Genomic DNA, 15,120 nt, shown 5'->3' on the forward strand with positions numbered 1-15,120 from the left:
GCCCTTCTCCTGTGGGGTCTGGGGATGGTCTGTTTGGTTTTGCTTCTGCTCCCTCTGTGTTTTGGGTGCCCCGAGGGGATAACGTGTTGTTTCCTTTGCCTCCCACTGCAGGCTTGTTGTTCTGGTTGCTTTCTGCCTAGCTGTGGAACTGGTAACTGGGGTAAGTTTCAGATCCAGTGCAATCCTGGTGTTATTGTTACTGCCCCTTATAATGCTGAAGGTGAGGCTGCGTATGCCTGAGCTTGGGGCTGAATTTAGAGCATACCTGTGTGTGTGGGTTTTAAAAGTCACAGCATCGATTGATTCCATGAATGTTGTTTTGCAGCTGTGGTATGACAACTTGTGGCATGTACAGTTTGTGAATATACCAATTATTTGGGATTGGATTGAGTGCGTATCTGTATGTGTGTTAATTTGAAAAAAGTTAAAGTATGTATCGGCTGCAAAAGTATGCAATTTATGTGCATAATTTACATAGATAAGCTAACAGATAACACCTGCTTTAGTTCTGACAATCTCTGCTTCCCTGTTCTATTCTTGCATACCTGTGCATTGCTAAATGTGAAAGTTGCCTAATCAGTCCTGTCACCTTTTGTAGTTCCTCAACTGGAAAATGCCACTTTATGATTTCCTTAAGAGTCAGTCTCATGTTTTCTTTTGCTTTCCTTCTGGTCTTCTTTGATTATTCTTTACAAAGCTATTATGCATCAAAAGACAATTTGTACAGAATGTAAGACCTTTTTATTACAACAGGGCTTAATAGTTGTCCAAGGATAAACTGGCTGCCTCTGCCTTTTTTCTGTACTCTTTCTCCTCAGATGCTAATGTTACAAGTTGAAGGCTAATCCATTACATTCTTGCTCACATAAGCAGTCACACAGTGGATCAGGCCCTCCAATTTTACATCAAGATTAACAACTGTGAATAAATGTCTGCTTGATTGATCACAGACTATTCTTTTTGTGCCCCTGTTTAACTTTGTAAGAAGTTAGTGTAAAGAAGGATAACCCCTAATAATCAAGGATGCTGGTTTTATGTGCTCATAAATTTGACCATTACTTTGGTTGAAACATTTATTAATAATATAGTTAAGATAATGAACTCTTTAGTCCACTCAGCTGCTCTAAATTAAAGATCCCTTTAAAAAAATCCATAAAGTGTAAACTCTGTGAGTTTAAATTTAGAGCCCAATTGATGTACCAACTGTAGTTCAAAATAATCCTTTGTCATATTGTGATATAAATTAAGGTTATGAATCAATTCTTTGTAGTGTTTAACTTACAGTACACATACTGCCATGAATCTGTGAAAACATTTGGAACACATGTACTTTAAAAATATTTTTATTTAGTTCACATTTTAGCACAGTTCTTTAACAAAAGCAGCTTAAACTAAGAATTTGTGATTTGACTGGATACAGTCTGTCAACAATGTAAAATTAAAAAAATCGTCTGCTTCACTAATATTTAGATACAGTTGTATCTTTAAAGGATTAGAAGCTTTTTATTTTTAAAGTCTTTAAAAATGTTTTCAAATACTCCCTAAACTGTTTCTTTCAAATACATACAAGTTTTACACTGTTTGTAAATACATAGGGTGTAATACTGTATTGCCTTGTACCTTCTGTAATCAGTTTTACTTGTGCCAAGTGAATGCAAAATGCTACCATTCTGATTTGGTAGCATTTTACATTCCCTTTGAACAGGTGTAAATGATTACACTCGGTGCAAGGCAGTGCAGAATCAGCCCCTATGTATTTATCTTTCCTCTTACAGTTTAATACAGACTTTTTTTTTGAATGCTGTGTACAGTGGAATATGTGTGAGACCACACTTATGTTGCACCTGCCTTAGAACACCACCTCCAAAATAACCCAGAACATAGTGGAGTAAATTTTGCACTCATTTACACCAGTGCATATTTGAAGTATTCAGTCAGTGTCAATGGAGTTATTCTGGATTTACAATGACATATCAGAACAGAATTTGAGTCCTTCTGTCCAATTCTGCTTCATGCATATTAGGTTGTTTGCTGTATATAAATCTGAAACCTAAGGCCTTGCCACTGAATCCCCATACCATTTGTTATGGGTTGACAACAGTATTTTCTTATTTTCTTTAAACAAAAATTCTCTCCTTGTTGTTGTATGTGAAAACCACTCAAAAATAAGTATGAAACTGAATAATAACTAGGTCCTGCAACCATTTATACATGTGAGTAGTTAATAGGACTGCTCCAGGATTTGGTCCCAACTAACTATACACAAAGTGATGTTAAATGTACAAAAATATAGGCAATTCTGTGTTATGAAACTTAAAAGGACTGAACTTATTGGAGAGTATTAAAATGGTATTAAAATTTCAGACTACTGGAGCATAATATCTTTATATAAGGTTATTCCCATAGATATATAGTGTACACGCAAAATTTAGCTAGCAGAGAATAGCACACTTTGTATGCTAGATTTTCAGAATCAGATTAATTTAAAATAAATAGTTCATTTTCCCTGTTTTTTTTTTTCACAGTACCATTCTAGCGTATCATACCAAATTGTTAAACAATGAGTCTTAAGGAGTCTTGGCTGAACATGTCTTTTTGGCCTTGGTTGATGTAGGATTACAGGGTCATTCTACTTTTCCTAAGTGGAAACTGTTTCCTCCACTAAGTTCAGTTAAGTCATTTATTTGGCTCAAAGGCCTATTTCTCAACTATATTGCATAGTCATTTATACTTGTAAAACAGGGGGTTTAAAATGCTACCAAATCAGACTTTTCCACTCCCACTGGTGGTAGCATTTTACAGCCAATTTTCGCAACTGTAAATGACTAGGCACAGTGCAGGATTAGGCCTCTAGTGTTCACGAATTATTTAATTTTTCTAGAACTCATGTTGAAATGATAGATTCTCTGTTCACATATGGCCCAATCCTGCGCCAGTCAAGTCACTGGGAGTTTGTATTGATGGGAGCATAATTGGATTGGGCCCTTACAGAGTGTTGGGATACTTCTGGTTGTCTGTAGTACAGAACCTTATGATTTTATACCTTGCAGTATTAAAACTTGGATCAATTGTTTATCCCTAAAATTATCTATCTCTGGTGTTGTGTAAAGCTCTAACCAGCACAAAAAGCATGAATATCTATTAATTGTGATGCCTGGTAACTGAGAGGCATGTTGTTAGAGATAACTGTGATTGTGGTCTCTAACTTCTCATACTGTATAACTTCAGTTATATTTGGTTTGCTGTAAGCTTTGAGGCATAGCTCAAGGGGATGTTGTCAGCTTGAAATCTAGCCAGTTTTTTTTAAAATGAGTTAAAAGTAACTTCAGAAACTGTATCTGCCTGAGTCCTCCTGTCATTTTGTGTCATTTTACAGTCACATGTTCCTTTTAAAAAAAATAGAGTCCCCTCCTCTCCTCTGAGAGCAACACATGCAGACAACAGAGGAAACAGACCAAGGCCCTGCTACTGCAAGATGATCTGCACAGACAGACTCTTGCATCCTTACAGAGCTCCATTGAAGTCACTGGGGCTCCATATGGGTGCAAGGATCTGACTAGAGACAAGGGATGTCAAATGCACAAAGTAAATAAACTGGAAAAATAGAATACCTTTCTCTCATCCCTCAGTTATTGTAATCTTCAGTATTATGTGTAGCAATAGTAGGTAGAATAGTTCAGACATAAGTTTAATTTTTCAGGGGATGATACTCTCAGAATTCCTAGAGCAAATGCTGTGCACTGTTACATTTGTGTAACATAATTGAAGTGTGGTGCAGGATTCACAGGAGTTACTGACGATAGAAGATGGCCAGTTTAGTTTTGCTGAGCGTTGGTCCTGTCGCTTTTAACCATTTTTTCAATAGGTACTAATGAAATGATATCACATGCTTTATTCACAAGGTAAAGAAATGTAGCTAAGAAATGGTGTCACAGTCTTAATCACTTAGCAATGTGAGTTTTCAGCATAGGCTTGTGTAAAGTAATGTACCTGCATTTTAACAGATTTGAACTGAGACTTTTCAACGTCAAGTCATGGATTTAGCCACACGATTCCCATTAACTTCAGTGGGAGCTGTGTTCTGAAATCCTTTTGCTGGCTTTGAAAATCTCAGCTGTGGCCTGACACACTATGTGCCAGGGAATATGAACTACCCCCTGACCCTTGGGGTATCTCAGCGCTGTCCTTTCTGTATTAGTTGTTTGTCACTGTTTTTAATCACCTTGCTGATTCTGATCAGTTTCTACTGTTCATAGCTTAGATCACAAGAAAAAGATCTGTTCAAGGGCTTCTTTGTGTGTAAGTGCTTTTTTGTTTATATTATGAATAATATTGGGTCAGGAAATTAAGGTGTCTGGATGTTGTGAGTATAAGTACAAGAAAATTATTTAATAAGAAATGACTCCACTACCCTAATTTGTCAATTTGAGCTGTTAAGGTATTGTGCAACTAATAAAGCAACATGACTAGATCTCTAATGAAATCTATATATCCTGCCTGTCCACTGTCAGACATGATTCTTCTGCACGCTGAGTGAACTATAGAAAGATATTTTGGTTAAATATGTCTTGTTGAGTGAAGAGTCATAATGTATTGCCTCTACAGAAATGGATGTGTGTTGCTCTCCTGTATTTTAATTGAAAATTTGGCTGTGCCTCTCATTTTATCATCTCCCTCTTAGACAATTCATTGGGCATGGCACAGATCATGTCTTAAGGCAGGCATCCTTATTAGTTTCTGTGGCTGCCAGGATGATTGGCTAAGAGCTACACAAGTCCTCCTTAAAGTACTGAGAAGCTTAAGAAAGTGGACAATATGTCAAATTGCATAGGAACATTTATATTTGTTTGATAGCCTTATTTCACCAATACTCTTACTAATTTAGTAAGTACCTATAGTACTGTGACATATTTTTGCAAAGGAGCTAAGATAGTTTATAATATTGAGTGACTATAATGGTCATGAAAGGTGCTGTGTTGATCATGCTGGAAACAGAAGCTGTTCCCTTCACTAAGAAAGTACAGGAAAGACCGGGGTGGTGCACAAAGCTGGATAAAGGCAATCTGGGGCCCTAAGTACACCATGTCCTGGGGCCTATTCCAACTCTGCCCCATGCCTCCACCTGGAATGGCAGTGATAGGGGCTCTCACTCCCTACCTAGGAAGGCAGTGGTGCAGGGCTCTCCATCCCCTTGGGAGGAGCAGGTGTCCCTTCTTTCTACTGGTGAGGTGAGAATGACATCAGGGTTGGACCCTTCAGTACTTACATCAGGAGCCTGGGTGTGTCAGCATTAGTGGGTGGTTAGGCTGGACCTGCTGCAGTCTTCTTCAGCCACACACCAAGGACTCCGTTGAGGTGAGGCTGCTGGGGATCCCAGGGCAGTGGGCTTCAGCATTTACACTCTATCGAAATGCAAGAATCAGTTTGCCCCTTTCAGAGCTATTATTTCAGACTGTCTGTAGATACCATTGCAGCAGGTAGGCTTGGCTCACATTCTCAAGCTTTGCTTTTCAAGCAAGGGGTTGGAAATGTACAAAAGCACAGGTTCTGATCTCATCCCATTGCTCCAGGAGGTTGGGCCCTCGTCTGGCCTTAGTAGCGCATTTCCCCCATGTCACCCTGTGATCCTTGGAGAACACAGCTGGAGCACATTTCCATAGGTGAGATGGTAACTGATTTTTCCAAGTCCCTTCAGTCATTCGTCTTTTTGCTGAGACTGCTGGGAAAAGTGCCAGTCTTGATCTGGACCACTGTTCACTAGGAACCATATTGAGACTACCAGCACATCCCACAGTAACCATGGTTCTTCAGCAACCATTGAACGTTCAGACATGATTGACTCAGACTCAAAGCAGTTACTTATAAGATAGAGGCTCAGTGTGTCATTACTAATCCCCTGAGACTCATTTTTGATAATAAATCTGTATATGGACTGATCAGATGTCCTTTTTATTCTTCAGCATTTAACACATTATTCTGCAGTCCATCCAGGGTGTACAGCAGTAACCAAGTAATGAATACAAATGTCTTGTTGATGTAAAGGTTAAGGGGAAAATTCAGTTCTGGAATAACCTAACTCAACACCATTGATGTTATTGGAGTTGCTCTAGGTTATGCCAGGGCATGGTTAGGCCAGATGGTCCAGTTTCTATCCTCCCTTACTGTATGCAGAGGTGTTCTTGCTGATTCTCTATGCCTTAGATCAACATGTTTGCAGTACAAGTGTTAAATGGTTTATAGTGTCACTGTAGTTAAGACATACTGGATCAAATTAATCTGTACTGTAACTCCTTATTTTCTGTGGAGTTACACCAAGGAATAGTGTGGTCTAATAGCTATGAGAATAGTCACAATAGAGAAGAATTAACTGTTTAAATGAACAAGCTAAAGACATAATAGTGGCTTTCTTAGTCCTACTTCTAACAATTCATAGTTCCTATACATGTGGTTTTATGGTCATTAGAAGATGAGATTTTTGTTTGTTTTGATCATTTACTGTAAGTGGCTAACCTTTTGGTAGCATGACTGTTTCAAAAGCTATCACACCTTTATCTGGCTGGGTGCTTTTTCTGGAGAGAATTAATTTGTTATTTTGCTGAGGCCTATATGGAGGAAGAGTCAACAGAAAGCTTAAGAAGAAATAATATAAAATTTGAATGTATATCCTTGTAAATGTAAAGCAAAAACTTCATCCATTTACTAGGCAAGGTAGTCACTAAACAGCCATAGGAATACTTAGGGCTTGAGGCCCCTATTCTTGTTTGGCTTTATGCAGTGTGCGTAGTCCCATTGGAAAGGATTGGGGATCTTAATTTGCTACAGGAGGTCTGTTATGTTATTCCCTGACTGCAGTAAGAACACGCTGAGAACTATGAACAAAACTAATTTAAAAATGAATCTGAGTATATACAAATATAAGAGGTTATGCAAAGCCAGTTCTCTAGTGAGTGCAAGGCCTGTGCAGAATTCCAGAGAAATTTTTCTTAGTGCCGTGTATTATATTTTTCTTATTGAACAAAGAGCTGTTTATACACAGACAGTTTTTTGGATGCTAAAGATCAGTGAGTGTTGAAAATGTGGCATTCCATTTGGCACTTCGATAATAGAAAAAATGAAGAATTCCTTCAAAATACAACAATGCCCAGGACTTCAGCTTTCTTTCTTTGCAATATAATAAAGAACCTATTTGGGACAGACTGTGGATGCCTCATGCGCAGGTGTGAAAGGAGGCATATGGTACAAACTGTCTTCTCCCCCAGTTGCCCTCCGTGCTTTCTGCCCTGAGCAGGGCCAGCTGTAATGCCAGACTTCAAGGACCAGGAGAGTCTAGCACTAGCAAGAATGGCTAGAGTCCCTAAAGTATGCAAGGAGGTCTTGGATGAGTCATAGCCCCTTATCTTCTGCCCAACTTCACAGCCTCCTGGCAGCGAGGATGGGTAGTGATCTCTGCTACTTTGTGCCTTCCTCAGTCTCTTCCCAGGGGATATCTCCAGCACTTGCCTCTTCTTCTGCATGTAGATTTCCTAAGCAGCCTCAGAGGGAAATTGACCTGACTGTTGTTTGTAAGAAGCTCACAGGGGCCAGGATTAATTAAAGCAGGGAAGAACATGCTTAACTTTAAGCATATAACCAATCCCACTTAAATAAGTTTATGTACTTTGCTAAACTGGAGCCAGGATTCTCAGCAGCTGAAATAAAATCTGACAAAACTTTGGTCAGTTTTCATACTGCGGCCTCATGGGAAAGCTGAGTGTCTCAGAGCCACTGAAACTGTCTGTCTACACCAGGTGTTCCCAAACTTTTCCTGTCGCACCTCCCCTTACCAGGAATGGAATCTGTCTGTGTCCCCCCCTCCCCCAACACGGCACAGTTGGCTCAGCAGAGGAGCTGGGTCAGAACTGGGAATGGGGGAGGAGCTAGGGCCAGGGGTGGAGCTGGCCTGGGGGTGGAGAGGGAATGAGGGCAGAGCAGGGCTGGGGGCAGAGCAGAGGGTGGAGCGGAGTTGCAGTTGGGAGTGGAGCTAGGCTGAGGGCAGAGCGGGGATGGGTGGTGCTACCTCCCTGCTGCCCCCAGGGGCTGGCCCAGGCCCAGCCGTTCACCCCCCTGAATGTTCCTCCATGCTCCCCTAGGGGGCCCCACCCTTCAGTTTGCGGACCACTGATCTACGCCATTGGTAGGGTCCGACCAAATTCATGGTCCATTTTGGCAATTTCAGGGTCATAGGGTTTTTAAAATAATAAATTTCATGATTTCAGCTATTTAAATCTGAAATTTCATAGTGTTGTAATTGTAGGTGTTCTGACTCAAAAAGGAATTGTGGGGGGTCTCAAGGTTATTGGGAGGGGGGAGGGTTGCGGTATTGCTATCCTTACTTGTGTGCTGCTGCTGGCGGCAGCTCTGCCTTCAGAGCTGAGCAGCTGGAGAGCGGTGGCTGTTGGCCAGGAGCCCAGCGCTGAAGGCAGAGCCGCCATGAGCAGAAGCACAGAAGTAAGGATGGCGTGGTTTTGTATTGCCATGCTTACTTCTGCGCTGCTGGCTGCAGAGCTGGGCCCTCAGTCGGCAGCCGCTGCTCTCCAGTCACCCAGCTCTGGAGGTAGCAGCGCAGAAATAAGGGTGACAATACTGTGACCCCCCCCAAAGTAACCTTGTGACCCCCCTGCACCTCTCTTTTGGGTCAGGACCCCCTAATTTGAGAAACGCGGGTCTCCCCCGTGAAATCTGTATAGTATAGGGTAAAAGCACACAAAAGAGCAGATTTCATGGGACGGAGACTAGATTTCATGGTCCGTGATGCATTTTTCATAGCCGTGAATTTGGTGGGGCCCTTACCATCGGGCAGTCAGTACTACAACAGTTTACCCTCCATTCACGTTTGCAGGTTTCCTTCATAACTCTAAAGGCTAGAAGCATGTTTCTTTTTATTTCACAGCTTAGTTCTTTATGTCTGTGAAGCAGACTGAGGCCCTTAAATGGAAATGCAAAAGTTGGTGAATTAAAGAAGTGCTTTGCATTTCAGAATTTGTACAGAGCTTTCTGAGTTACTAAAGATTGCATGTTATTTCCAAAGTACACAAATGGCAAATCTGTATCTTTCAGTGATCCTTAGCATTTTTTAAAAAGAAAAGAAATTGTGATGTACAGTATGAGTGTTTGGTAGTTTCCCATTCAATCTGCCAAGGAAAGTTCTGCCTGAAAGTAAACCACTTAGCGTATCTGGAACTTTCCTACTTACTTGCAGGATGATTTTTCCGAGGGAAGTCAGAATTTGCGTAAAGGAAAAGTACCCAAGCTTAGGACTGTTAACTGTGAGCATTTCAGCTCTTTCCAGCTATCATCTTATGCTCAGATAAATTTGTTAGTCTCTAAGGTGCCACAAGTACTCCTTGTTCTTTTTGCTGATACAGACTAACTTGTATTCTGATGACTCCGGGCATCTGGTGTTTGTTTTTAGATAGTCAAGAATGATAAAAAAAGCAAGTTGTGATAAGAAAATTAGGCCCAATCCTGTGGCTGCTTACTCTCACAAGCAGTTTCGAGTGCAGTCAGTGACACTGCTCTTGTGAGACAGGACTTCTCCTGGGAGTAGGAGATGCAGGGTTTGACCCGCACTTAAAGACATAATTCAGGCAGAATTTGAGTTAGCTGCTCATTTACAGGCTCTCCAGCTGGCAATCTGTGCAAGTGTCTTACTGCTGCCACCTTGGATGCTGGGGGGGGGGGGGGGGGGGAGGGGGATGAAAGGGGGGGAAGGGAGGCGAGAAGTAGGTTGACACTAATACAGTATGTCTTACGAATAAAGTGTGATAAAGGCAAAGTGGAGGATGGGGAGGATCACTTTAATAATGTAAATGTCACTGGAAGTTCTGTCTGCTTAGGCCAGATCTGGTACAGTACCATATATTTGCAAATGTCCAGGAACAGAATAAAAAGAGCAAAGGAACTGAAAGCAAATTGCAGAATTTAGTAGGGATAATAGAACCGAGTTCTTGTGCTTCAACTGGGATTTGGGGCAGGAGGTGCAGGAGATCTGTAGTAGCTGAGTGAAGGTGGCTTGCAGCCCTATCTGTGGAGGTAGATATACACATATTTGCACAGATCTGTGATAGCAACACAGCTGGTAGCTCCACTGAATTGCATGGCCAAGCCCCCTTGAGGTCATGAGGTTACTCCATGTGCTCTGTCTGCATACTTCTTGTGCTCAGGCAGCAGCCACCGCAGCAGGAATGCTATGCTTGTGCCATTCAGGGGTATGTATGGAAGGAAAAGGTTTACTGTGTCTTCCTCTCCCCCTCCCCCCTTAGGGCTTCCGTTCAGGGGCAGCTAAAGTATAGCCCATGGTGTTTTACTCGCTAAACCCCAGATCTTTGGGAAACACCTATCTCTTTCCTATTAGTTATAGCTTTTGGATGTTCTCCCAACACACACTGCCTGCTTTCCTAGTCAAACAAATACTCACGTTATTCCTGTAAGTACTTTGCTATTGTTAAGGTCCATTGTAGAGGGATCTGATTAGTCTGTTGTCAAAATACAGTTCTGCTTACATGTTAAAGGTTGTCTCCAAGTTGGACCTCTAACTTTTTTGTAGTGGGTATATTCACTTGGAAGGAATATCAGCAAAACACTCCATAAGGCCTTATCAACTTCCACGTTAACCAGTAGTAGTCAAAGTGAATCATGGCATTTAGGAGTGGCTCACTACCTTTCATCCACCACCAGCCCCCTTTCAGAACTGCCATTTCTGTTGCATCCCTTCTTGGGTAGCTGTGCACTTGCACTGTTAAAGGCAGTTGTTTTGCTTTGAGAAGATGACCTATTATGAGGTGTAGTGAACAATTCTCTAGCTACTCTCCCAAATGTCCATAGTCCTATTAATGAATGTTTGGAAAGCACTTTGAGATCCCTGGATGAAGGATGCTCTGTACACTCAAAGTATTTTTATTATTTGATGTTTTTATATTGTTGAATGAATTCCTCACTTTTTAATGGTGAGTTCTTGGGATTTTTTTCAAGTTTTTCCATCAATGTCCCAATATTTTAAGGTTTCAGAGGAACAGCCGTGTTAGTCTGTATTCGCAAAAAGAAAAGGAGTACTTGTGGCACCTTAGAGACTAACCAAATAAATTGGTTAGTCTCTAAGGTGCCACAAGTACTCCTTTTCTTTTTGCCAATATTTTAAAAAGTTGTTTTTGGGGAGAAAGTTTATCTAAGGTTTTTTTAAAAATTGCTTGTGCTTCATCGTTACAGTATATGACTTTCTAAAAACAAGAAACTTTGTATTCTGCCACCGCAGTAGGGGAATGTGTGAAAAAGGCAGATGACCTGGTGAATGAACTTAATGCTGAGAGTTGATCCTGGGCACTGTTCCCTGCTTTCTAGTGTTACTTCCTAGATAACAGGCTAATGGAATAGCTCCTATCCGAAGCCAAGTATAAAGTTTTATGACCGGGAAGTAAAGAAGAGTCTGATAGCACCTGTCTCAGTGAATAAACTAAATGATGAGATCATGGGAAAGAGGGGGACAAATATCAGTTTTTGGAAACTTTATAAATATTTATAAACATACAGCCCCCCGTGGGTCTGAACTTGACTGCATCAGGGCTATTCATATGATTGCAGAAACCTGTAATCAGAGCAGTTATGGTATTGCCCTGTGAAACAGACTTTTTAAACAAGTTGGTGTTGTGTTTTGAAAAGGGGTTCATACTGGAGCTGGTGCTACTCTCTTTGCAAGGGCAAACCTCCCATCGATTTCAGTGGGAGTGCTGCTGGATTGAAAGTGACATTGAGATCAAAGAGACTGGAAAGAGAAAGGTAAGCAAGGAAGTAGGGCGTTAACAGCAAAGTGAAGAGCCATTTCACTAGTCTAAAGGGGCTGGCAGTCAGACTCAAAATGGTTAACAAGGTTATGCCAAGACGAGCTCAGTGAACACTTTTAATAATTGCATGAAATGGCTGTTGAATTCCCTCATCTGCAACTGGGGAAATGAAACATCCCAGCAAACAAAACTGGGCCCTTTAACGTCTTGGGAAGCTGAAGCCCAAGCGCAGGTCTTAATATATCCCTGTCTGCAGAAAATCCACCAGATGGGAAGAATTAGTCAGGAACCATACAGTGTTTCCACTGCATGCTCCCCTCAAAGCGTACGTAGTCTAGAAACTGTGTGCAGCCTGAAGTTCTCTGGGGAGAAAAAAATCTGCATCTGTCACAGTGAATGGTGGGGCATTTGTGCAAAGTGGCCACCCATCTGTGCTGCTCCCTGATGCCCTCCCATGACAGCTTGACTCACTGCTGCTCTCTCCAGTGGCTGTGTATAACTCTCGGCTCTCAGAGAGGGATAGAAGACACAAAGGGAGGAAATGCCAATCTTCCATTAGTCCTACTGGTGTTGCATTGGAACTTGTGCCCAGGACGGCTGCTTTCCCAGCACCTTCTCTCTCAAACCTGGGGAGTCCCAGACACGTACACAGTGGTCTGCCGGGGTATGTCTGCACTGCAGCTGGGAGGTGTGATTGCCAGCGTGGGAACACAGACTCGCACTAGCTCTGCTTGAGCTAGCATGCTAAAAATAGCAGTGTGGACATTATGTCAGTGGTGGTGACTTGGGCTAGCTGCCTGAGCTTGGACGCAGGGGGTTGGCCGAGCTTGGACTCAGGCTGTTAGCTGAAGCTGCTGCCAGCACTGCGATGTCCATACTGGTTTATTTTTTTTTTTAGCATACTAGCTTGAGCAAAGCTGGTGTGAGTCCCCTATCCACACTGAAACTCTCACTTCCCAGCTGCAGTGTAGCCATACCCCCACAGGCTCAGGGGAGACTGTTCCATAAGGTGCTGCTCGCCCTTCTGCTCATTTTGTACAACCCTTGCTTTCCTGTGGCCAGCAGGATGACTCCATGGTCCCAGACCCTATTCCAGCTGTTTCCTGTAGGGTGTGGATTAACCCCTGTCATGATTGTGCAGGCTGGGTGCTCTGGAACGGCTCTGAATGAAGTTCAGACAGGACCCTCTAGTTGTGTGACACCCCTCAGGGCACACTGTCCGCTAGGGCAAGCCTCCTGGGCTTCAGTGCCTCCTTGGGTCTGACCTTGGAGCATTCAGCACCCCTGTTCTGCACCGTGAGCTCCCCGCAGTGAGTCCACCTGAATAGGACACCTGGGGAAGCAAAACATACCTCCCAAAGGGACCGTGCACCCCAGCTTCACATTCAGCAGTGACTCTCCGCCAGCATTGTAAAACGGAAGGGCTTATTAGTCGTCTGGAACACAACATAGAACAGTTCTTGTTAGCACAGGAAGTAGGAAAGTTAAGCAAAGTCCATCTTGGGGGGCATCCAAAGGGTCTCGTCCCTCAGTTCCAAACCAGGAGACTGACTAGCCTCCAGCAGCCCACCCTCAGTCATGCCCACTTGCCCCTCCTCCGTCTTCCACCTCTTTCCCAGGCAAACAGGTCACCTGGCCTCCACCTCCCTCTTTGTTCTTCAACTTCTTCGGCTGGCTCCTTGCAACGGCCAACAGTTGCCAGGATACGGAGTGTCCGGCCATTCTCTGTGTGCAGGCAACTAGAGGCAGTCACACCTGCCTGCTCGGGTCTCTGCAAAGATCACACACCCTTGTCCCACCACCTAGATATTTGTGCAATATATAGCGGAAACTGAGACACACACACACAGTATTCATGCGAAACATTTAAGAAAGGTCCCACTTCGTCACAACCTCAGTTACATCATGAACCACTACTGAGCGCTTGTATTAGTCTCCTCTCGTTTAGCTTCCTTAATGTCAAGAGTGCCCATTTTGAGCCATACTGTGCTGACTTACTTTGGAATAGGGAGGCTGCCAATAGAAACTCTGGCAGCCAGTGCTCTCGTGCTGCTTCTGATATCTCACTCTTCGCGACAATGAGAACATGCCAGTGCCTGTTACTTGAGAATCTTTATAACCCAACTCAGAGGGGTTCAGCTGGTATACCTGGCTACTGTCATTAACGTTGAGAACGAATGATGCCATCCTCAGTGTAAATATTTGCCAATGTAAGTACAGTAGAACCTCAGAGTTACAAAGACCAGAGTTACAAACTGACCAGTCAACCACACATCTCATTTGGAACCGGAAGTACACAATCAGGCAGCAGCAGCAGCGGAAAAAAAAGCAAATACAGTACAGTACCGTGTTAAATGTAAACTACTAAAAAAAAATAAAGAGAAAGCAGCATTTTTCTTCTCCATAGTAAACTTTCAAAGCTGTTTAAGTCAATGTTCAGTGGTAAACTTTTGAAAGAACAACCATAATATTTTGTTCAGAGTTACAAACAACCTCCATTCTCGAGGTGTTCGTAACTGTTCGTACAGTTCGTAACTGTAATATAAATCAAGGTAAAACCCTGAATATTACCTTATACATAATGGGTCAACCATTAAAACCTAGCTAGAAAGGAAAATTATTAAACAAGGTTTGATGGAAGAAACAAGACAATCATTCCCCTTTTTAGGAAGGGAACAGAAGAAAAGAAGGTATAAGTATATAAAAGAAGGTATAAGGTATAACTCAAAGAATCTGGGACCTATTAATTCCACTGTACTTCTAAGAAGCTCTTCTAGTTCATTGTGTTTCAAAGGAACTAATAGGCATCTCCTTATTTTTCTTCCCAGAAGTCCCTATTTTTTAGTGCTCAGATGATGCCAAGTATGGCTCTTGTCTTTCAAAACCTTGTTTTAATTACAGTATGTACTTTGCCTATTCACCAGTCAGCTCAGAGTTTGGAATCTACCTGGTTATTCTCCTCCTTTTAGTCTGAGTCCTTTCAAATGTAACTTTTTTTGGTCTGATAATGAAGCATTTGAGAGATTAAATCTTATCTAGTTCTTAAGAGGAGCCTCGAAACTAAACAAGTCTCTTTAGGAAGAGAAGCAGGTTTATTCAGCAAAGGAGAAACTTTTTATTAACAGTACAACACTGTAGGCAGTGCATTTGCTGAGAGATAACAGCATGCCTGAACTCGTAAACCATGATGACAAAGGCAGCTGTAAGAAGTGCAATAATCTCCCAGAAATGCATGTCCCAGAGCATCTTCTTGCTACTATAAAATTAACTAAATGCATTTAAATAAGGAAAGCAGTCCAACTAC

General features: G+C 42.2%; 1 protein-coding gene across 4 annotated transcripts in view; it reads left to right on the forward strand.

Annotated features, from left to right (window-relative positions):
• The window catches only part of COL4A6 (collagen type IV alpha 6 chain), a 193,021-nt gene that overhangs the window by 989 nt on the left and 176,912 nt on the right, over window positions 1–15,120 (forward strand). For all 4 annotated transcript variants that reach the window (XM_048865297.2, XM_048865301.2, XM_048865300.2 and 1 more), the window contains one exon: window positions 112–160. In XM_048865297.2, coding sequence (XP_048721254.1) covers window positions 112–160 — 49 coding nt within the window. The remainder of the gene's footprint in view (window positions 1–111; window positions 161–15,120) is intronic.

This window comes from Caretta caretta, chromosome 9 (assembly GCF_965140235.1).
Source record: "Caretta caretta isolate rCarCar2 chromosome 9, rCarCar1.hap1, whole genome shotgun sequence".
NCBI lineage: Eukaryota > Metazoa > Chordata > Testudines > Cheloniidae > Caretta > Caretta caretta.